Below are 24466 nucleotides of genomic sequence, written 5' to 3' on the forward strand. Positions count from 1 at the left end.
AATCATATTAATGAATGCTCATTTAGACCTGTTCCTAATTTTGAGGGGCTAATTTAGTCTTTATAGGGTGTTACCTTTTATCTAAATATGTTTTGCAGCTTTAGACAGATTTTTTTTTTTAAATTTTATTTGGCCAATAATGTCACTTTTATCAGTAAAGGTTGTCCACCCCTACCCTAAATGAAAGAAAGAAAAATATTTTGATATATTTTCCAACTGTTATTGTGGTACTTTGTTGAACAAAAATAAATGTTACAGACATAATAGAAACTACATATTGTCAGAAAGATAAAAGACAGACTGAGATTGAACAATAAGGACATAAACAAAACAGCATTTTTAAAATCTTCAGACAAATAGCTGCTTATCATTGTTGTATGGTGAATTCTCTATTCTTGTTTTACATGTTCAAGAGACTAAAGTAAACCGAAAACATCCACCAAAAAGAATGAATTAAAGGTGCAATTTGGCAAATTAAGATCTGTGTATATAAATGTACTTGTTTCAAATTATTTTCAATAACAAGTACAAGCATCAACTACTATAATATACAAGTCAAATATAAAATATTGGTACCAAAACAATACCACAAGGGGCAACACACAATAAAAGTGAAAGGCAGAACATCTCTTTGTCTGTAATAAATAATTATTTGGACAGACTTGTCCTTTAGTCCATGTTATGTGTCCAGAAACAGGATCATGAGGGGTTTTTTTATAAACCGTTAGTGAAACTGTTTTCTCCACTGCGCCTGCGCCATGCTTTCGTCGCGCGTGCTCGTCTCTGATTGGTCCCGGCGGTAACTCCTTTACGGCCGCGCGCCTCTCGCCCCTCCCTCTCGTGCGGAAGGAAGCAACATGGAGACAGCTGGAAAAGTGAGTATATTTCCCACAAAATGCGCTATGCACATTTTAAAATGCATGATTACCATTTTAACTGTGACTTTATAAGTTGCATAACTGTCGTTTGTAGCGTAAAAAAAGAGACATTCTGTCAGCGGACGTGCACGCGCTCACGTAGGTTGAATGAACAAGTAGAAAGAATCACTGTTTCATTAACGTTACTTAACAGGGATCTTTGGTCAGTCAGTCGCCACTGGTCAGCTGCATGTTGCTGCAATGCTTGACCCCACAGATATTCTGAGTAGTTAGGCAACCGTGGAAAGGTGTTTTGATGGCAGTAAGTTTCAGTCACCTCTCACTCGGTTAGCAACAGAGATGTGAAGTAGCTGAGAAGCTACACTGGGTCAATGTGTTAAAGGAGACAGTCAGTGCAACAGAGGTAGTACATGAGAGTACACTCAAGTACACTGCAGCTAACTCGACCTGTCACACACACTGTAGAGCCTCTGTCATGGCTGCAGTCACTCAGTTACTGAAAAAAAATACTGTACTTTCTCCTTAGGTCATTAAGTGCAAGGCAGCTGTTGCCTGGGAACCTGGGAAGCCTCTGACCATCGAGGAGGTGGAGGTAGCACCACCCATGGCCCATGAAGTCCGCATCAAGGTAAACAGATCCAGCGCCAGGTAACCAGTGGTAATCTACAGAGTGGCTACTAGATTTTGGACTCCACCCCCCACATCGGCAGGTGGACAAAAAAGTTATTTTCCAGCCCTGAACAGAACCCTTGCATGGCTCACATGAATGCACCTCATGTGTCTAGCTTTTGTATTTTAAAGAGACCACCCTACCTTGGAGGAATCACACTGATCGCTAATTTAGTCTGGATCTTCTGAAGTGGAGTTGAATGAGGCACTTCTCCATAGTCTGATTTACACACAGTAGATGTCTATTGGCATGCCCTCAGTTTGGGGAAGCAGCAACATAACGTACTGTAACATAGCAGTACGTTATCTTTAGCTAACGCTTCAATAACATTACAAGGTTAGTATTACTCCTCTTATATGTAGTATGTCCCAGATGCAGACATGTATGCAATATGCTAACGTCACTAAGGTTACTTTAATACTTCTCTATAAAGGTTATCTCAAATTATGGAAGTTAACTTTATTAGTGTTCAGTCAGATTGCTGGTGTTGATGGACATATGTAGCGTCCTCTGGCTCCCCGTCACTCTTCCACAGCTCCACCCTCTCGTCCAAATATTTGCATGTCTGGCTCCAGAATCCAAGATCCAAGATGCCAAACTCGAGGCTTCAAAACGGCAGTCCACAAACCCATGGGTACCATCACGGTGGCTACGTCCATAATTTTTACAGTCTATGGGAAGCAGACATGAGTATTGACACAGAAGCTAAGCTATGTACTGCTGCAGTAAAATGTATTTACCCACCTAAAAGATCCATCAACAGTTTAAATGTATGTTATATTAAATATATTTTCACCACTTTACCATGCCACAGACAGCCTGTTTTGATGGGGAAGCTGTTAACTGCTTCATCTCCCCATCTATGTTCTCGTCAAAGCCGCCAGACTCCATTGACATAAACAGTAATTTTAGCTCACCCAACACGGGAGCTGCTAATCTACTTATGCCTCTGTCAGTAAGTTTGTTTTTGTTATTGTGTAATTTTGGTGAATCCAAACAAACCCTTTTAAAAGCCGAACTTACACAGTAACACAAATAAAATGACAGATCAAAGCGGCGGTGGACCAGCAGCTCCTATGTTCAGCAGTGTTAAACAACTGTTTTTCTCAATGGAGTCTGGCTTTGACGAGAGTGATATAATGGCTTCAGTTTCCTGTCGGAAATTGCTGACTGCGGCAGGGCAAAGCAGTAAAAGTATTCCAAGTATTGTGAACACTCAGTCTGATACTGTTTTTTTTTTTTTTTTAGGTAGATAAAATATGTTTCGTTGCTGACCTGTCCTTAGCTTCCATTGCATGCTGAATGACCTCGACTGTATGTAATACACTGACGGTGGATAAAGACCTCAGACAACCCCCACTTCAAAAGATCCAAACTATCCCTTTAACCTAGACATTATATAATTAAGATCATGTTAATATCAGGCCTTAAGTCTTTTATGTTCTTGTGTTGCATCTAGCAGCTTAATCTGACATAAATTTTAAATGACACTGTGCCTCTCAGCTCTTTGCAACGGGGGTGTGTCATACAGATGCCTACACTCTGAGCGGCAGTGACCCCGAGGGACTTTTCCCTGTCATCTTGGGACACGAGGGTGCTGGAACGGTTGAGAGCGTTGGTGAGGGTGTCACCAAATTCAAGCCAGGTAAAGAGCTGCCAGGCATCATATTGACATTTGCTGGAAATCCGTGTCTTTCTTTGACTTATAATTATTCAAAATTCTTTCTCATCAAGGTGATACTGTCATCCCGCTGTATGTGCCTCAGTGTGGTGAATGCAAATTCTGCAAAAATCCCAAGACCAACCTTTGCCAGAAAATCAGGTAATGCTGTCTGACTCATTAATGCAACACTGACTTGGTGAAGATTGTCTGGTTTTAGTTATAAAACTGAATTTTTCATCGCAGAATAGTTGAACTCACAGCCCCAGGTGCATCACCTCAGGGCAACCAACCAGCCAAGCCCTGCATTGAAGTACAGAGCCATTGAGTTTCATCATACATACATGAAAAGAAAGAATGTTTCTCTGTGCTTCCACCCTGCAGAGTAACCCAGGGCCAGGGTCTGCTCCCCGACAAGACCTCGCGCTTCACTTGCAAGGGAAAGCAAGTGTTTCACTTCATGGGGACCAGCACCTTCTCGGAGTACACCGTAGTGGCCGACATCTCTCTGGCTAAGGTGAACGACAAGGCTCCCATGGATAAAGTGTGCCTTCTTGGATGTGGCATTTCTACAGGTTATGGCGCTGCTCTCAACACCGCCAAGGTGGGTGTCACAGACAGTAGACCACACTACAAAAGCATTTGTGCATGAGTTTGTATTATTGAGTTTAAGACAGATAACTGTTGTCACATTTTATTGTTTAAAGCTCGTTACGCAGAACAAGCTTGTGTCGCCCAAAGGATACAATGAGCAGAGACTCTAAAATGGGTCAGCCTTATTAATGATGCAGATTTTATGTGAATGTGATTTGTTGCCAAGGGGATCTGCTTCCAAGTTGTTGTTGTTTTGCATATTTTCATGGTGACATAATTTTCAACAAAAAAGAGTCTGTTTTTGACGTGTTCACAATTAATTAGAAAATTAAAAATCCTTTATTGGAATGTGAACAGAAAGCATGACATCAGACCCTACAGACATGAGAGTTGTCACCTTTTTTGATCCCTAGCACTTGCATACATTGAAAAATAGAAATTGCAGTAAAGCGCAATATAACATGCAACAAAACCCAGCTCTGATATGTGTATAATTAAATGTGATGAGCCAAAACATAGAGTAGATTTGTTACATGCAAACTTATTCAGTGATATTTGAATTCTCACATTGCTATTCTTCGTCATGCACACTCAGGTTGAGCCTGGGTCCACATGCGCTGTATTTGGCCTCGGAGCTGTTGGCTTGGCTGTTATTATGGGCTGCAAGGTTGCTGGGGCAACCAGGATCATTGGTGTGGACATCAACCCTGCAAAGTTCGACAAAGCCAAGGAGTTTGGAGCCACTGAGTTTGTGAACCCGAAAGACCACAGCAGGCCCATCCAGGAGGTGCTGGTGGAGATGACTGACGGGGGCGTGGACTATTCGTTTGAGTGCATTGGAAATGTGCAAATCATGGTGAGACGCATATCAAACATTGTAATAAATAAACTGTGTTAATCTGTTATCCCAGTTGGTCTGTAGATGTACATAGTCTTCACTGTACTCCACAGGTTACACATGTTTATGAAACCGTTTTCATAAGTTGGCAACTCATAAAAAATGACCATTTTCCATTTCCTTGTTTCAGAGATCTGCTCTGGAGGCGTGCCACAAAGGCTGGGGTGAGAGTGTCATCATCGGCGTAGCTGGAGCTGGTCAGGAAATCTCAACCAGACCGTTCCAGCTGGTGACAGGCCGAGTGTGGAGGGGCACCGCCTTTGGAGGTGACTGACTGTGTTAGATAATTACTTGGTATGATGAATGTAATATGGTCTGGCTGCTGTTCAAGCTTTCTGCGAGTTCAAAGTCTGTTGCATATTTTACGGGTAATTAGCATTTTTTTAGCATGCACTTTATCAGGCGAAATGTTTAGGGTTAAACTTAGTTTCAAATATTGAGGATGAAAAATGACTAAAGTATAAATCAATAAATTGATAAATGAATGAATGAATTTATAAATTAATACAGGAATGAATAAATATGGAAATAAATAATTAAGTGTGTAAATAACAGGGATCAATATAAATATGAAAATAAATACAGAAATAAATGAACAACAAATAAATACAGAAAAAAAAATTGTAATTACGGAAATAAATACAGAAATAAATTGAAAAAAAAAATAGTAAATGCTGAAATAAATGAATGCATTAATGAAAAAAAATAGTTGATGAGATATAAATAATTAAATGTCCTAAATGTATTTAATTTTTGTTCACCTGCATTTATCAATTTATGTATTTCTGTCTGTATATTAATGAGGCAGAAGGTCTTTATGCATTTTTTTCTGTATTTAGCATTTATTTATTCTTTTATATATTTTTATATATTATTTACTAATTAATATATTTCCATATTTATTTATGTATCTATTTATTCATTCTGATATTTGTTTATACATTTTATTTATTAATGCTGAAGCCACTTTTTGTCCACCATAATTAACTGGCGCTGAAGTTTCCTTTCTACAATTTGACTCAAAAAAAAAAAAAAAAAAGTTCAGCATGTAATCTTCTGTAGTTTTATTATAACTTCAGGTATTTTTGTTGTTCTACCAAATAAAGTTTGATCCGCCATTTATTATTTATTTTTTTAGTTGGGGAATAATTGCCTTGCTCGAGGCCTTTTGGTGAAACATTAGCTCTATTTTGTTTAATTTTGGCTAAATGAAAATCCCAGTGATGAAAGTGGTTTTGATTTTCACCTCCAGGGTGGAAGAGTGTGGAGAGCGTTCCTAAACTGGTGGAAGACTACATGAATAAGAAGCTGAAGGTGGATGAGTTTGTGACCCACACTCTGCCGTTTGACAAGATCAACGAGGGATTTGACCTCATGCACGCTGGGAAGAGGTGCGGACTGTTAATTTATGCACTCAGTGGATAAAAAAAGTGTTGCTTTGACTTTTTATTTTCTGCTGCTCTGTTGACTCTAGTTTTTTTTAGTATCTGAACCTAATTGTATTGTTTCCTCACTGCAGTATCCGCACAGTGCTGACCTTCTGAAGTGCCTGAAACACAGACGTCCTTCACATCCGGCCTTTAAACAGTCTCCTTCCATAGTTGCAGCACTTATTTTCTCTGCACTTGTTTTGCTTTCAGTATTAACAACACGAACACACGACAATTTTTTTGAAAATTAATTTATTCTCTGCGTTTCCTTTTGATGCTCACTTACAGACTGATGTGATGTAAAAGAAAATATTACATTCATACATAAAGTCATGTGGCTGCTGCTCTTACTAAGACTAGTCAACAATGAGTCTTTCAGCTTGATTTAGTCACTCCTCTGAGAGTTCATAGTGTGAAAACAGCAGTTATTCATGCTACTTAACAGTTACAGTACACAGCCCCACATTCATACTAAGTACTCATTATGTAACACAATTTACACAGAAAAAAACTTCCTTTGTGCTGAATCTCACAATAAAATACACACATAAGAACTTGTTTTACATACGGTAATATTTAAAAAGTCAGAAAATGTACCTAAACATTGATTTCTTTGTAAGGTCATCACAGTTTCTGAGAGAGCATACCGCAGCCTGATAGGACCACAGGCTTCATCCTGAGTAAAAGATAATATTAATCACACATGATGTATCTGCTGTTCATGTGTACCTCATGACTGTTTATCACCCACAGGAACATGGTTTATCACAGCTCGTTTCCACTAAGCCTGCACGTTGTAAAATATATGTATGAAATTTATGGCCACAGTAAACAAAGCCTATAGCGTGCTCCAACAGGGGTGATAAACAGACTGAGAATGATGCTGGGTTCACTGTGTGTTTTTGCCATATAACCTCAAAGTGCAGTACAATAAGCATCAAGGTGCCTGCACTCTTAACGACTTCCATCTTACGTACATAACATTGTATGTGCAATCAGACAATCAGTTACACAAATTATGAATGTTTTGCCAAATTATACTGCCACAGGTTGTGTGGCATGTTTCGTGCCTTTTAAGTTTAAACATTTAAAGAAGTGACGTTTGCTGTTTGAGGGCATGGTTCATGTCCACTGAGACGATCTTTTAGACCAGGGGTAGGCAACCTGTGGCTCTTCAGCTGCATGCGGCTCCTTCGCGCTTCTTCAGTGGCTCCCTGTGGCCTTTAAACATTTCATCAACCAAAGTGTGCTTCAAACATCTTTTCCTACCAAACCTCCACCTCTTGTTTACTGGACAGCTCCATTAGCTTTCACCACCAACTCTGCAGAGTTAAAGTTCCAAATAATAACTAACAGCCCACTGCAGAGGAGCCACCTTGTAGTAAAATATATTAATGCATGCTCATTGAGACTTATTAGTGGTGTTGATTGGCTAATTTAAACTTAATATGCTGTGTTTCCTTCATTATAGGGTTCAAATATTTTCTGTGGCTCCTTATTATTTTTGGTCAAAAATGGCTCTTTTGATAGTAAAAATCTACGACCCCTGGTTTAGACTGTCATTTTAATCAAGGGCTATGTAAGTAACCTGATCTCAGAATTAAGAAAATACATAATTGATCCCCAGGGTGATATTGGGACATGTTACAGTTGCTCTTAGGGTGCATACAGGCATGGAGAAATTAGAAGAAAATAGAAATAAGAAGTATGCAAAAAATGTGCATTATTACTACAATATCTCACAATATATACATATAGATGTAAGAAATAAGAGGTATGTTGTTTGAGAAATCTGTACACATATGTACATCGTACCACAATCTCCTGGCATTGCAGGTCATCCAGACAACATGTAACACAGTGACATTTGTAATGACAGTAACAAAGTGGCAATGCTGCTAAAAGACTGTGATGAATCAGTTAGATTATGGAGAGCCCATATTTCTCTTGCTGAATAGGCTTTGGGGACCCCTGCCTGATCATATCATCCTGAAAAAATGCTGTTTTATGAATGAATGAATCGATTCAAAACAATCACAAAATAGACTACAATAAAATACACACATCATTCACAAAGATTTATTTACACAAATTTTCTCACACTCAATAACCGGAGAAGGAATAAGCTGAATCTGTAATTATTTAACATTGCAAGACTTTTTAAAAACTCAACAGAGGGCAACACAATTTTGAATCAGCACATAGTTAATTTCATAACTTGACTCCCAAAACTGAAACACATTTGTATTTTAAACTGATTCTCACTTTACATACTTCATAAATAAACACCACTCTTGAATTATAATTTCTATTTCTCAGTGATTTTTTTCTTTTTTAAACACAGACAGAAAGGACTTTGTTCACAACTGGAAAAAGTATTTCCAATGTTTTTTAATACACAATGTCTGGAAATTTTAAGGTGTAGGATGCTAGAAACATTACATATTGATTAGTAGATTCATGACAACCAACTTTATGTATTATTTTAATGGCTCATTTCTGAGGTTCAATCACAGGAGCTATATTCGATTGTTGTTCTGTATGCCACAAAAGAAAGTTAAGGATGATGATCACAGGTACACCTTTACTTAAAGTACATTTATTGCTTAATTTTCCATTGGAATAATTCAATTGATCAGATCTATTCCTTTTAAGGACAATTGTTTACTACTAACCATGTTACTTTATTGTTTATACTCTACCCATTATCAATCATCAATAACAGGAGGAAGACGACATTGTTTCCCACGGTCTGGAATCTGGACAACCTGTTCTCCTGTCCATTCTCCTGCGCATGCGCCAAGAGAGCACCAGATGGCCCAATCAGCTATTTTACCCCCACACGCCAAAAAAATCTGAGAGTGATTTCCAGAAGATGGCGACCGCGCTGGTGGTGAGTGCACCGCAACACACTTGTAGTAAAGTCACTGAGCTTCACATGTAACTCCACAAGCTGTGCGTTTAACTACTGTTTAAACACCGACGTTAAAAGACAAGGACGGCTCAGAGACTTGTCAGGCTCGGTCACTGTTTGAACTTCCTGTTACTACCTCTGACAGGTAACACAACTCGCTAGCCAAAAAATATTAATTAGCAGCACTCTAGATTAACTCTGACGGTAGTCGCCTTTTATTTTAGATTACTCCAACCGCTAACCTTCGAACAAATCACAACCACTGCTGGTAATATGTGTCAGAGCGGGGGAAAGATGCCCAGTGAAGACACAGTGTAGACCGGGTGGATAACTCGGTCGGTCCGCTGAGATCAACTCTGATGTTGGATGAATGAACGCACGCGCCGCTAACGGTTCCCAGTCAACCGTCGGATAGGATCTTAAACAGACAGATAAACGTTTCTAACGGGCATTATGAATACAATATTACGATTATTTTACCTTACTATAGCGACAAGTCAGGGGTTTGGCAGGTTACCAAAACACCTGTTATACGATGTTAAACGACGAATTTGCCATAAATGCTACTGTTTGTGAAGAGGTTTCACTGCACGAGGACATTTAACTGCATCTGGAGTTGATGTTATTCACTGTGGGTAATATCAGAGCATCTACAGGTCCTTAAAAAGTATTAATTTTTCCACATATTAGGCCTTAAAAGTTACTAAATTGTCTTAAACGGAAAGTTCAGATTGTTTGAAGTCTGTTTGTGTGTATTTCTCTATAGTCAGTGTATTACAAACAGTAGACTGTACAGTTTGCACACCCCCAGTTTAGAGAAGCAGGCTGGAGTCTCACATGGAGGCTGAGCAATGTACTGCTGTAGAGGGGTCAGCGACAAAACGAGTTTTAGCCACCTAGAGAAAAAAAATCCTTCCATTTTCATCCACTTATCCAAGACCGGGTCTCGAGGGCAGCAGGCCAAGCAAAGCACCCCAGACGTCCCTCTCCTCAGCAAGTGCTTTCCAACTCCTCCTGGGGGACTCCAAGGTGTTCCCAGGCCAAATGAAATATGTAATCCCTCCAGTGCATTCTGGGTGCCTGGAACACCAAACCACCTCAACTGACCCCTTTTCAACGTGAAGGAGCAGCAGCTCTACTCTGAGCTCCCTCCAGATGTCTGTGCTCCTCACCCTGTCTCTAAGGCTGAGCCCAGACACCCCACGGAGGAAACTAATTTCGGTTGCTTGTAACCACGGTCTCATTCTTTTGGTCACAACCTATGCCCATAAACTACCCTACCCATAAGCTTATGACCAAAGGTGGGGGTTGGGACATAGATGGACCAGTTAAAAAATTAAATATCTGTTTTAAGTGTATGCCATATCTAGAGTGTTTCCACTGCTTTACCTTAATGTCAGTTTCCTACAGGTAAATGAAGTGCTCTTTTCAAAGCCAGTCTCCATTGAGAAAAACAGTGATTACCATTGCTGAGTACAGGGGCTGCTAGTCTACCACTGCCTTGAAAAGTTATTGTGTGATTTTGGTGATTAAATGGATTAGTTCAGATTCACCAAAATCATACAAGAAACTAACTAACTGATCGAGGCAGTGGTAGACCAGCAACTACTGTGTTCAGCAATGCGAAATCACTGTGTTTTAGAACTAAATCTGGTGGCTTTGATAAGGAATTGAAGCCGTTCACAGCCTTCCTGTCAGAATGGGCTGTCTGACAGGAAGGTAAAGTGGTCCACTTAAAGTGGGTCTTTATTTAAGTGGCTAAAATATGAATTTTAGCTGACTAGCGTCCACAGTAGTACATTGCTTAGCCTCTGTGTCAGAATCCTGCCTGCTTCGCCAAACTGTGGACATGCCAAAATTCAAACTGTCCCTTTTGAATTTGGTCTTAATTGCCATAAACATCTAATTTCATCAATCAGTTTTTTACTTGTTTTTGTCACAGTGAGTCTGGCTCTTCTGCATAACAGTCCACATTTCTGATGTTACAAATCTTTAAACCTTCCACTGAATATAATATTGTCTTTTTATTCTGTGTGCACTTACCTGTTTGCAAAATTTAGATTTGCTTAACTCACTCTATATTCTTACATAAATCCTGCCTCTGCACAGGACCACATATATACTTCTTACTTGTATACTTCACTGCAGTGAAGTGCAGCTTGAATTAGAACAAGATGATTTGTCCAAAAATAAGTCTTAAATTTGTTTAAAAGTTATCTTGGAAAGGTACCCAGACACCCTAGGATACGAACTAAATTTGAGCTTGTTGGTTCATGGATTCTAAGTTGCTCCTGTTACATTTAGTGGTTATATGCGTAAATATAATCTTTTTATTTTTGTTCATGACATTAGCTGCCAAAGCCCTCAATACAAATGCAGGGTAAACAGGGTAAAATGTTTATTGTTTAATTGTGATATTAGTCTCAGGGACAGGTGTTAAAAATCATATCGACTTTAACTTTATTATTCAGGGAAGGAAATTCATTTGAAGTGCCAAAAAATACACAAAAATGAATAGGAATAGGAACAGTGTAACACTAAAATAAAACATACATTCTTGTCGCAGGGTGCTGTGTCATGTAGTCCTCCCTCACTGCCTGAATGAAGAATTCCAATATGTTATTTCTATGGTCTTGGAAAGTTCAATCAGTACTTGTGAACATGAGCTACTCTCTCAAAGCCAGAAACCAGAAGTAAGTCTCACTCTTGTGATGTCATCAGGTATGAAGTCTGGAGCTGGTCCCTAAACCGTGAATGCCTGACTTAGTGGACCTACAAAATAATTTTCTTTTTTAAGCCGAGATGCTCTTAGTCCTGAAACAGAAAATGTACCCATATACTGAGAACATTGCCTTGGGTGCTCTGTGTCATCTATAACATCTTTAACCATGCATTGTCTGTGGGGCAGCTCTAATGCTTGATGACAAAATTTGAGTTTAATCACTCTGCTCTTTGGATTTTGGATAAAGTTGTTCATGTTTACTGATATTTTTGGACTGTTTTAAACCACAGGAATAACATGTATGAGTTTTGAAAATGAGTTAGCTTTTTTTTAACTATTAAAACTCCCCAAATAAAAATACCCCCAGTCGACGATCCACTCACACACACCTTTTGCACACTCTTTAAAGTATCAAAGCTATGACAATAAAAATACAAAGGTTCAAATAGGCTATAACAGCGCAACAGCGCAACAGTGCCAGCAGCCATCATCACAGATGGCAGATAAGAAACATGGCAGTTGTAAAAATGTTCTTTTTTGACATTTCTTTGTTGTATTTTTAAATGCATCTTTGAACTTTTTTTTTTTTAGGTGTCAACCTCAGTCCCTACTAATCCTGAAAAGGAAAAATGTGTAACAACCATTCCAAAGGCGTTGAGTCCTGAATCCTACATCAAGCATCCATTACAAAACAAGTAAGAACAAAGCTCTGTTTATCTCTGTTTTCTTTTTATCACAACAGAGTCGAGCAGGTTTATGTCTCATCTCAATATCAGGTACAATAGTTTTGTGGATTTTTGTGCATCTCTTCCATTGAAAGGAGTTGTTAATGAGCAACGTGACTAATGAGGGAACACGTGCAGTTTGTCTGTAGTAACTCGTCTTTTGATTTGCAGGTGGGCTCTTTGGTTTTTCAAGAACGACAAAAGCAAAACATGGCGAGCCAACCTGCGTCTCATCTCAAAATTTGACACTGTGGAAGACTTCTGGGCGTAAGGATAATATTATTTCTACTAAATCAAACCTATTTATTCATAAAACAATTTGCTACAGACTTGGTTCAGCTATTATGGAGGAGAAGTTAAATTTGAATGCAAGGACACAACATCCTCAATTAGCTGATATTGGAGACCATATTAATCATCTTAATTTACTAACCTGTGTTCCTCCACCAAAAAGCAATGTAACATTCTGGAAAATAACTCTTAAAATGTAGTTTTCTTGTTCATGTTGTACTCTTAACACCTGTTCCAGTCAATAAACTGTGACACTGGATACATTTGCTCGATGATCAGTTATCAGTTATTTGAAATGCCTGAAGTTAAAATTCATATTACACCATATTTCTGTTGAACATAAAATATTGTCCATCCTTCCCAGATTATACAACCACATTCAGCTATCAAGTAATTTGATGTCCGGCTGTGACTACTCGCTGTTTAAGGTAAGTGTGCTTTTATCATTGAACAACATATCCATTAAAGGGCGGGTCCACCTGCGTTCTTTTCTGTGTTTGTCAGGTGGAAGCTCCCACTCAGCCATGACCAAAAAGCTGTGCCAGAGGTTACAGCGTTATCTATGCTCTCTCTAAAGCCATCTGTAGTTCAGGTCTATCTTCAGAACCAAAACAAAAAATTTCCTTAAGTCTCATTTCCACCAAGCAGTATGGTTCAGTTCAGTTGAGTTCGGTACGCTTTTTTCCCCCGTTTCTACTATGAAAAGTTGTGGATGGTACCAACCGTTCTGTACTGTCCCCATTTTTGGTCCCCCCTCTGTTGGCGTACCTAGCACACAGATCTGGTACTAAAAGATGGAGCTATGAACACTGCAGTCTGTTGATTGGTTAATAGAGAATGGTCACGATTGCTCAGGGCTGAGTTTTGGCTGGTTTTGAAACTCATGAAACCACTGTTTATACTGTGGAGAGTTTTAAATATATTAGTAAACTATGACTTTAAAATGAAAGGATGTTTTGTTGCCTCTCACATCAGCTATAGACAGAGAAAAAATAACTTAATTCACTGGGCCGACTGCCGGTGACGTTTACTTGTAATGTTACAAAATGTAGGAGTTGACGACTTCTGCTAGTTTTAAATATCCCATCGGGAGAGACTCTCTCTCTCTCTCTCTCCAGCTTGATATTTTTTGTTCTGAAAATGTCGGTGTGTGACTTCAATCTTTGGGCGATAAACGAGGTGCAGACCTTTCTGTGTGTTACCAATGATGAGGAAATACAGCGAGAACCAGACGGAGCAATGACTGACAACAACCCCGCCCAAATTTAAGAGTACTGTTTGTGGTGGAAACGTTAGGGTCTAGGTACCATGTCTGAAGGGTCACTTTTGGTTCCAAAGGTACTATAATGAAAGTGTTCGGTAGAAATGGGGCTTTAGTGTATTGTGATTCTGGTCCATTTAGTGCCATCTCATTACAAAGGAACCAAGAGTATTAAACATGAAGTGACATGGCTTGATGGGTATTTCATTCATGTGAGTGAGTTTTGCAGACTTGACGTGACTCTCCATCATCAGTTATACATGTACCCATTTGGTGAGGGGAATCAAAACAGTTTATTTCAGTTAGTAGCAGAAAGTCAGGCTGCACTTCACTGAACTTCACTTTATCTTCTCTGGTGGCCACAAAGAGCTTATGAAAAAAAGAGTTGGTTATGAGCATCAGTCAAGACTGAAACTGGATCTTATCTGTCATAAATGTGACAGAAACAAGATGGAAATGTGTCATCTTGTGCTGCAGTATGGAGCAGAATTATAGCTATCAGATGAAGATGGTTGCTACTTAGGTTTTACTCACTGATAATGAGGATTTGCAGCAATACAGCATATTAGCATATTTAGCATATTTGACGGCTTTAACTCTGAAATATTTTTTTCTTTTAAATAATTTTCTCAAAAAATAATTGGACTTTATTTATTTCCTGTTTTTAGACAAATTGGGAATGCATATTTGATTGTTTCTTCTGTGCAGTAGTTGACCCCTTCAATCTAAAATCATAGGTATTTTATTTATCTAATAGGAACCACACAACCCATTCTCATTTGCGCGGTTTATATGGGATGGTTGGGGTTTTTTTTTCCTCCTGGTTTGACTCGAATACATCAATGTTTCTACCTTTTTATCACATCCATGTTCTGTCTGGATTATAGCCACAAAATGCTTCTCCAGCTAAAAACTGAGAATGTGATCAAACAGACAGAACTGTATATCAAGATGTCAAAGCTGGCCACAAGTCTGCACAAATCTGAATCTAGAGCGTGTCTCTTTTATCAAGTGACATAGTCTATATACAGTGACTGCATTAATTGTCTAACTGCAACTTGCAGGTTAGAGCCCTCAGTGAATCAGTTTTTAAGCTTTCGATTTTAAAAGAAATATACCTAAATATACACTACAGTGACTCCTAGCATCATCATTCTTGTAAGGATTTTTTACTTCAGCATCAAGAAAAGCCCAACGGGATGTCTTAACAAGGGGGAGAACGGCCAAATTAAACAGTGGCACATATGGATGAAATTGGTAGTTTTGAGACAGAAGAAGTCAATTAAGTGTATTCATATACATATGACAGCGGTCACATCACAGCAGTTATAGTCTGATATATGATAGCAAACTTTACAATGAACTAGTACTGGTGATATAGTACTGGCAGGAGTGTTGATAGTTATCCATAACAGAAACTAATATGCAAATATCAGCCACATCTTGTTTTGCAGAATGTAATGCCACACTAAATTACATCTTAAATTATGCTTTTAGAGGAACAACGATAAAACTTAACCACTTTCTGTACTATTAGTGATGGATCTATGGATATATTTGGATTTTTTGGTATTTCTGACCTTTGACCTTTATGTGGATACAGGATGGGATTGAGCCCATGTGGGAGGATGCACGGAATCGACGAGGTGGCCGCTGGCTGATAACTCTGTCCAAGCAGCAGCGTAGAGCAGACCTGGATCGGTTCTGGTTGGAGACGGTATGTTCAGTCCTGTTGAATATTGGTGACTTTAACTATCCCATTATAAGCTGTATCTTTAGGCCTGTTTCAAGCAATCCATTTTCTCACATCACAGCAAGAGAAGCACAGTTGTGGAATTTTATTTTGCTGCTTTGGTTTCAGGTTGATAGAGGAAGAAGCCCTCATTAATGTTATTAGTGACATCTGTGCATTTCCTTCTGTGACAAGTCAAAATGTCTGCCTTGAAAAAAAAAAAAGCCGATCAGCTTCTAACTGCTCCCCAGTAAAAATGTCTGCTTCTCCTGCAGCTTTTGTGTCTTGTGGGCGAAGCTTTTGGTGACTACAGTGACGATGTGTGCGGTGCCGTGATCAACGTGCGAGCCAAAGGAGATAAAATAGCAATATGGACCACGGACTACGAAAACAAAGATGCCATCACACAAATAGGGTAACCTGAAGATGCCACGATCACTGATGACAAAACATGTTAAAAACATGTTTAACATGTAACATGTTAACATGTTTAACATGTTAAAAAGAATCGGTACATTAGGTCAACTGAAGGAAATCTTTTCTCACTGAATTGATAGTGCACGTAAAACCCAAATGCCCCCCAAATTTTTCCATACATGGGCTGACATGGCTTTACTTGGTTTGAATTGGCACCGCAGACCAGAGTGGCAAAGATTTGTGTCTCCATTACAACAGGGCTTCCCACTTGACGGTGTGTCTTTAACTGATAACATGCTTGTCTTGAGTCAATGACATTTTAAAGCAGCAGGCTGATACACAGCTAAAGGTCCCACATTATTTTGCTGCAAGTGGTTTTCCATGACACAGCACGGCAGATATGCAGGTGAGCCTGTTGACTGCAGCTCTTCATCTAACATCTTGCTGTGGCTGGTATTAGTAGACTTGTTTTTATAAAAGAGTAGCTGCTAACAAAGTCCTGCCTATTCAGTAATGAACACATCCTTTAAATTCTTCAAAAAAAAGGTCTTCTGTTATTTAAAAGTGTTAATTTGAAACAGCAAAATAAGGACGTTGACTTTTTATCAGCAGTAGCTCAACACGACTTCTATACAGCTGAAAGCAAACATGAAACAGTCAAAGCAGACATCTAAGAGTACAAACAGGGACGCAGGGGAGAAACTAAACTCCAAACTACAGAGATTCAGTTAAAGGCTACAAAAGTACTGAGAGCTGAAGACACAGAGGATTTTAAAACCATTTTTCTCTCTGGTTTCCTGAACAGACATGAGTTTAGTGTTGCAACACAGGCTTGTTTGATGGGGAAACAGGGGAGAAGAGGTGTCAGGGGATAGCTGTGTTTGGCAAGACGTCACCACTATCCTCTTGGAGGCGGTTGGGTGTACTTTTGGCCTGACGCCAGAGATGTTTCATTTTGGACGTGGCGTGGCATGCTGAAACTGTCAAACGCAAATCGGTGTGACATGCTTTGACTCGGCACAGTCAGAAGTGTCAATGGAAGCCCTGATATAGAACCATTTTTAAACATTTAAAAGATTGTGTAAGGCTCTTCTTCTGTTTTTTCTAACTTGGAAAATAGTTTTATAGTCCCAGATAGTTTTAAATGAGTTACTTGTATTTTAAAGTCTTAAGGCTGCTGTGAAACTGTGCCTACCAAGTTTGTCTTGGGTGTGTCAGAACAAGAGACAAACAAGAAAGGACGGCAGAGGAGATATACACACACGCACACCAGTGTAACTGGGCTGGAAAGCAACAAATAGGTCCACAGGCCGAGATCAGTAATATTAATAATAATAAATTCTGTTTATATAGAATCTTTCATACAAAGTGCTTTACAATAAGCGCAGCATAAGCACTGAGTGATGCACATGAAGACAGACAGAATGAACACAAAATCAGAGTTGTAAAACTATAAATTATAAATTCAAGTAAGATTTTAAAAGAGGTGCAGCAGCGTGAAGTGTAAATATAAACAGTTTCAGACTTGTATCAGGAAGTCAGTGCTCGTTAAAGTCAAAGGCTGCATCCCTGATCTTCTTTCAGCTGTTGCTGTGAACCTCCAGTAAACCAGCAGCAGATGCTTGCAGTGTTCTTGGAGGCAAATGGTTAACAAGTTAGTAGTGTCGCTTGGTCCAGCTCAGACTGGCCTGATGTGCACTCTCCTCTTGGTTCTGGTTAATAGCAGAGCTGTGGAGTTTTGAATGAGCTGCAGTCAATGCAAAAATAGTCAATTTATCTAAATGTCTGTGTGAAAAAAGTGCTCAAAGTGCAAAAAAAAATGATATAGTGAATAAAAACAGCAGCAAACGTTTCAGTCCTTGACTACCATCAGTGCTACTGACATAACTGCTTCACAGAACAGATGCAGACACAGGCAGATTGACTCTTTTTGCGTTGATCTCAGCCCCTGGACCTTTATGCGACTCTCTAGCCCAGTTACATTGGTGTGCTGGTACCTCCTCTACCGTCCCTACTTTTATTTTACTCACTAGTACAGTGTTAGATATGCATTTAGCTTTTAAATCCCCAGTATCATGTTTCAGCTTTTCTCTCCTTTGTAAAGAAAATCCCTCTGGGGCAAAATATGTTAAAGATACAGGATCACTGGACGACCTCGGAGAATTACTTTGCTGCAGCAGGATACATTAATAGAGATAACACTGGGGAGGATTATGTACGTTATAGGCCAGTCTGTCTTTCAGTTGTCATTTATAGGCACATTAAGAAGTGGTTTTCTGTGTTTATCTGCTAATGTGTTTGTTCTTTTTGCCTTTTCTTTAGGCGTGTGTACAAAGACAGATTAGGCGTCCCACCAAAAGTGATCATCGGATACCAGTCACATGCAGACACGGCCACAAAGAGCGGCTCCACAACCAAGAACAAGTTTGTTGCCTGAACACCGGAATCACCCATCATGCCTTTTTCTGTTCTGTAATGTTTCCATGAATGTAACTGACATGTTTACCCACTAACAAACATTTGAAGTGGAGATAAAGCTGTTTCCTTTCTGTTTGTTTCTATTTGTTGCCTCTTCACCAAAGCTTTTGTTTACAGTGAGAGGATGTGCAGCTGAAATGTAGCACTGTTGTCTGAACTTTATTTTGTGTGTTGGTGGGCTGAAGATGAGCAAAAGATGTTTTGATGCCCATATCTCAGTTTCAAATGCAGCTGCATATTGTTGGAGAATTTGTTGTTCTTTATCCTTCACTTAAGTGTTTGTCAGTTATTTTCTTAAAGGACTTAAAGTAAAACATTTTCGACTTGGGTATCAGCTGTAGCTCTTTGTTAGTCCTGTAATGTGACAGAGTCAGTTTACAATATTAATGTGTTGATTTATTGCACTTTTAGTTGCACAGTGGAGTTTTTAACCATACATTGCAACTCACCGCACATCTTCTGAACATGAACAGCACTAACAGGTGGATTAAAAAACTTAAATTCAAAAGAGTCATAGAGGTTTTGACATCTTTGTGCAGTTGTTTTTCAGTTTGACAGATTATTTAAAAGTCACTTTATTGCTGTTGTATCAAATAGAATATCTAAAAGTGAGCTGTTTTCTTTCTCGTGAAGCAGCTTGTGCAATATAGGAAGAAATAATATAGTGTGGTGCTTCGTCAAGATTTGAAAGTCTACCAGTCAAGCAAAACACAAATTTCCTTTTAAAATGGATCAGGAAGCATCGTAACTATGTGCCTCAGATTTATCACAAGAACAAAAGTGAGCCATTCATACCTGAGCTCTTGATATACTTTAACCTCTTATGAATCTCGAGTTTTGAGTTTAAGAGCACAGAAAGATGTCAGTGATAAAAGCAGCATTTTGCATCTCAGTCTGTCTTAATAGTGAGGATGATATTTTTCAAATGTAGATATTGTTTGGTATGTCTTTTTTCCCGTACAAGTGCACAAGCCATGTTACAGTGTAAAATGTTTAGTCAAAAAGTTTACTTGTTTGGTACTGATCTACTGCTTTGATGAAGTGTACATAGTCCACTCCGGATATTGTTTTGTATGTGGCAAACACAAAAAAAAAGTAAAGGTTTGGAGGGATTGAACTGTGCCTTGAATGTAACACCCTGTCCTATATTTTGATGTACAAAGGAGTTATATAAATAAAATTAAAAATTAAGTTTGAATCATGAACTGATTATTTTTGATTGTTAAATCATAATGGCGTGCCATTTTTTCCATTTAATGGTGGTTTAGAGCAGTGGTTCCCAACTGGTCCAGCAACATATCCCCCCGATGTTGCCCGGCGCCATTAAACTATAACAGCAGCTGGCCGTGCATCATGCTGACATTAAAGGACAACTTTTCATTGTTGACGCCGGAGTCACTGACCAAGCACCGCTTTTCAACAACTTAAAAGTTGTGGGTTGTAAAATAACTTCACTTGGTTTCACACAGTCCTGAAAAGTGGTCTCTTGTGGAGGGGGGGGGTTTGACTGATCCACCACCCCAACCTACCTCCTTACGTGGCCTTTCGCTCTTTATACTACTTCATTCCAAATTACTGGCATATGATTATGTGGGTTATATATGAATTGGAGAGCATTACTTTTAATTAGTGTATGTACAGTATAGTATATAGTAGTATATGTACACTCAGTGCATGAAAACAGACTGTTACCACTGTTTATGATTAGCATGCTAACATGCTAAACTAGGATGGTGAACATGACAAACGTTACACCTTATAAACTTCAGTGTTAGCGTTACCAATGTGAGTGTGTTAGCATGCTGGCGCTAGCATACATACATGGCTAGGTTTAGGAAAAAAGAACAGGGTTTGGCATTAGAATCTTGCGGAACACAAACGCCCCTTTCATGGGTGAAAATCTGTGTTGCAAGCACTGCCTAAGTGCCAGATTTCAACGACCTTGGAGAGAGACCGGACTCCAAAACAAGCACATTTAGTGGACGTATATCGACAGTGTTTAATTGCCTGCTGGGATCAAATTGCAGCCAGTTTTGTCTCACTAAATATTGGACCAGTTTTTTTTTTTTTTAAATGATATTAGTAGTCTTTTAGGCACAAAACATGGAAAACTAGGTTCCATTTTGGGGGAAAAAATGAAGTTATCATTTGAGTAGCCCAATTTATACCTGATAAGATTATAGAAAGATGCTTATCTTTGAAAAAAAAAAAGCTTGAGGATATTTCCATCATCGTCATGGCATTTACAAGCAGAGAATAATTACACTCAAAGCTGAAAACATGAGACGAGCCTGTTATTAATACACCATTAAATCTTACATCGCAGCTTTATGAACGCTCTGTATGTATGCTAATAATAGGCTTCTCAGCAATTTATAATATCTCAAAGCATCTGCAAGTAGCTCTCCATCACTCCTTTAATACTTACTCTCAGCTTGTGTTGAGTAATGGGAGGTGGAAATCATGTTCTGCGTTAATCACGTTTTCTGGAGGCTGTTTGAAACAATGATCATCACTAACACTATCTACTGTACTTTCTCTCTTTGTTACACTGTCAGTATGTGGTACGTTTGTAATCTGATTTTTTGTCTGTTTGCTTCTTAGCAGTTTAAGGGAGATAAAGGGATTTCTGTTGCAGCTACAGTAATTTATGTCTCAGCTGGTCTCCACCTTTATTAGGCTGGACAAATTGCAGTTGGACTTAAAGGGGCTTAAAGTAATCTATGACATCCATTGACTGCTTACTTGAGAGCAATAGCCACGCAGCCCTTCCTGTTCCTTTGAAATTAGCCTCTCTGTAATTGACACGATCAATCAAGGCACATTTTCACACCAGAGACAACTCAGAGGAAATTAGAAGAGAGAGCCGCAGAAATGTCTCGAGAGGTTTGTAAGGTTAAGGGTTTACCTCGCGATGCAAAACACAACAAACAGCCTCTGTTGAAAGCCTTTTTAGTTGTGTTGCTGTCTGTAATTCACACTTTGTTATTTGCCACTTTTGAACGTTTACTCCAACTCTGCAGACCTCAGAAAGAATCTGTTGTAGATGGGAACATAAAATTGTAGATGCTATTTTCGTCAGCGGAGACAACACAAGAGGCAACAAAGAAATTGTCAATCATGGTACAATATCAAACACTTAAAGGGATAGTTCAGAATTTTTGAAGTGGGGTTGTATGAGGTATTTATCCATAGTCCGTGTGTTACCTACAGTAGATATCTGTCTGCACAACCCCAGTTTGGAGAGGTGGCAGGAGTACCAACATGGAAACCAAGCTGTGGATGGGGTCAGCAACAAAACAGAAAATGTGTTTACACCACTTAAAAATAGCCCCACCAAAAATAATCTGTAACAGTTTAAGTGTCTGCTCTACTGACAATAATTTCACCACTTTACCTTTTCGTCAGACGGCCCTCTCCAATGGGAACGGCTTCGATCTTCCATGCATGCTCTCATCAGGGCCACCAGACTCCATTGACAAAAATGGTAATTTTAGCTTGCTGAACAAGGGACCTGCTGGTCTACCACTGCCTCAATTGGTTAGTTTGTTTGTGTTATCGTGTGTCCCTGGTGAATCTGAACTAAACTGTTAGTCAGACAATAACACAAACAAAATAACTGATCGAGGCAGTGGTAGACCAGCAGCTCCTGTGTGTCCTGTGTGCTTTGACAAGAATATATAACATGAGCAGGGGACAACATTATAATGTAAAATGGATTGTGAAAATAATTAGAGAAAAGTTGAGAAGACATTGAGTACATAAGTGCAAGGTATTAAATCATAGGATCAAATCAGGAGGGAACAAATTATTTCTTTCCCTTCATTTATTCATTCAAACTGGAGGGGTACTTTAATTAAATATTAGTCAAATTGTGTGCAGAACTGTAATAGTGTAAAGAGTTAATGACTGTCTACTCTCAGTTTTCCAGTCAAACTCAATTTCAAGACTGTTTAGGGACCCCTATATGCAGAAATATCTGAAAACACAGTTTTCCTTTTTTCCACGCCAAAGTTTAGCGTAGCGATTTATTTGGCCACCTTTCCGACAAGATACCAATAGATGACTTCAGTCCTCTAGTTTAATATGTTACCTGTGTCTTTCATGTAGCTTTAAAAGTGAGCCAAATTCAGCAGGTTATATTTGCTAAAAATTACTCCTTGGGTGCATCTTCTCATTGTTTTTTCCAGTGACATAAGTCAGTGAGTAAATTGTTGTATTTGATCCCATTGAAAGGTCAACCATAGACCTTCTCATGGGCCCCCTCTTGACCTTAGGCTGAGTTCATCTCATCCTTTGACCCCCCCTGACAGCGGGGCTGTCCTACTGTCAGGTAAAGCATTAAAACTATTCAAAATATAACATACACTTCAACCAATATTGATATTTTTAGGTGACTAAAACATGTTTTGACCACTCCACAGCAGTACATTGCTTAGCTTTCCTGTTGGACCCCAGCCTGCTTCTCCGTGCCGGGGTCGTGATGTATCTACTTTATGTAATAATCTATGGATAAGCACCTCATTCAACCCTACTTTAGAAGATCTAACCTAGCCCTTAAAAACAGTATTTAGATTTATTTGACTTTTTTCAGTAACAAACTTGAGACAAATTTTTAGATGTTTCAATGTTTTTTATTGATGCACACACATCCTGTTTTCTTAAAGGTCAGTAAAATCCCATATCTTATATTTATCATTAGTTCTGCATGTGTAAAGATTATGTGGTGCTGGGTATCTCGTTAACAGATGGCCAACCGTAAAAGCAATCCAACATAGTGTGGGTAACCTTGCCTGTAACATAAGCTAATGTAAATTAACTTACTGCAGGTACAGTACTTCCTTCAGGCCTCAGTTGTTTTCAGACGAGACGCCCTCCTGCTACAGGTCAGTGAGATTATTTGTCCATTTATTGTATCACAGTGTGCGTGTGTACGTGTTACATGAAGCAATTATGTTTCAGATTTATACACCCCTCTAGATGAGTACAAAATGTGATAAAATATGTTAATGTAATTAACTGTCTGATAATGTAATAACATCTTCTGATGGATAATTTGATTAGTTTCTCTCATGATGTAATGGCTCCTACAAGAATATATTTCAGCTGTAGCATCAAGGAGATGTAAAAACAGATGCCAGTTGTTTTACACTCTGACTACATGTTGCATTAGTTCTTATTTCACCCTACACACGCTTGTCTTTGCATCTACCTGCCACTTCAAAGCTTTAAATAAGACGATGATGCAGACTGATCACAATCCACTACTGGCAGCGTCTGTATGTATTGATTTATGCAAAAATCTTCCCTTCCTGTCTTGGCCCCTTTTCACCAATTAACACCTTTTAGTGTTAAGAGCTGACATCTGAGGTGTGTGGATTTGATGACCCTGATGTCCTGACAGATGGAAGCGCTAACCAGAGCTGACACCTGTAAATGACGGGCAACATGAATGTGATACTTCTCTTTAGGTTGCAAAAGATAAGCAAATGCAAGAAAAACATTTAGTTCTCATGTGGCTGCTTTAAGGTGCACGCACTCCTCAGCTTATCTGGGCTTTTAGCCAGAGGTAGAAGTATTACTCAGATCCTTCATAAGTAAAGGAGCATGTCAATCTCCATTAAAATTCTACCAAAGTAAAATCGGATATTGTGTGTATTAAGGCTTAAAATTAGCCTATGAATTCATTAATATGTAAGCAGCTTGTTGACGTTGCAGCAGGCCCAGGTGGGTTTAAGTAGAGCAGGAAGTCTCAGAGAATTGTAATAATCAGGTCCCACTACTGGGACAGAACTG

The 24466-nt window shown here is 39.0% G+C and overlaps 2 protein-coding genes across 2 annotated transcripts; both read left to right on the plus strand.

Moving 5' to 3' along the window:
* The first annotated feature begins 764 nt into the window (after window positions 1–764).
* On the plus strand, window positions 765–6832 carry LOC125894039 (alcohol dehydrogenase class-3). The gene is made up of 9 exons (XM_049585142.1): window positions 765–875; window positions 1405–1506; window positions 3052–3193; window positions 3283–3370; window positions 3593–3812; window positions 4398–4658; window positions 4831–4966; window positions 5953–6091; window positions 6220–6832. Exons 1-9 carry the CDS (start codon window positions 858–860, stop codon window positions 6242–6244), a joined length of 1131 nt encoding a protein of 376 aa, XP_049441099.1. The 5' UTR covers window positions 765–857; the 3' UTR covers window positions 6245–6832.
* Window positions 6833–7147: 315 nt separating this feature from the next.
* Window positions 7148–19830, plus strand: LOC125894045 (eukaryotic translation initiation factor 4E-1A-like). Its single transcript, XM_049585152.1, has 7 exons — window positions 7148–9023; window positions 12358–12461; window positions 12663–12758; window positions 13147–13210; window positions 15647–15760; window positions 16051–16190; window positions 18515–19830. Exons 1-7 carry the CDS (start codon window positions 8925–8927, stop codon window positions 18627–18629), a joined length of 732 nt encoding a protein of 243 aa, XP_049441109.1. The 5' UTR covers window positions 7148–8924; the 3' UTR covers window positions 18630–19830.
* Window positions 19831–24466: the final 4636 nt, after the last annotated feature.

This window comes from Epinephelus fuscoguttatus, linkage group LG9, assembly GCF_011397635.1.
Source record: "Epinephelus fuscoguttatus linkage group LG9, E.fuscoguttatus.final_Chr_v1".
NCBI lineage: Eukaryota > Metazoa > Chordata > Actinopteri > Perciformes > Serranidae > Epinephelus > Epinephelus fuscoguttatus.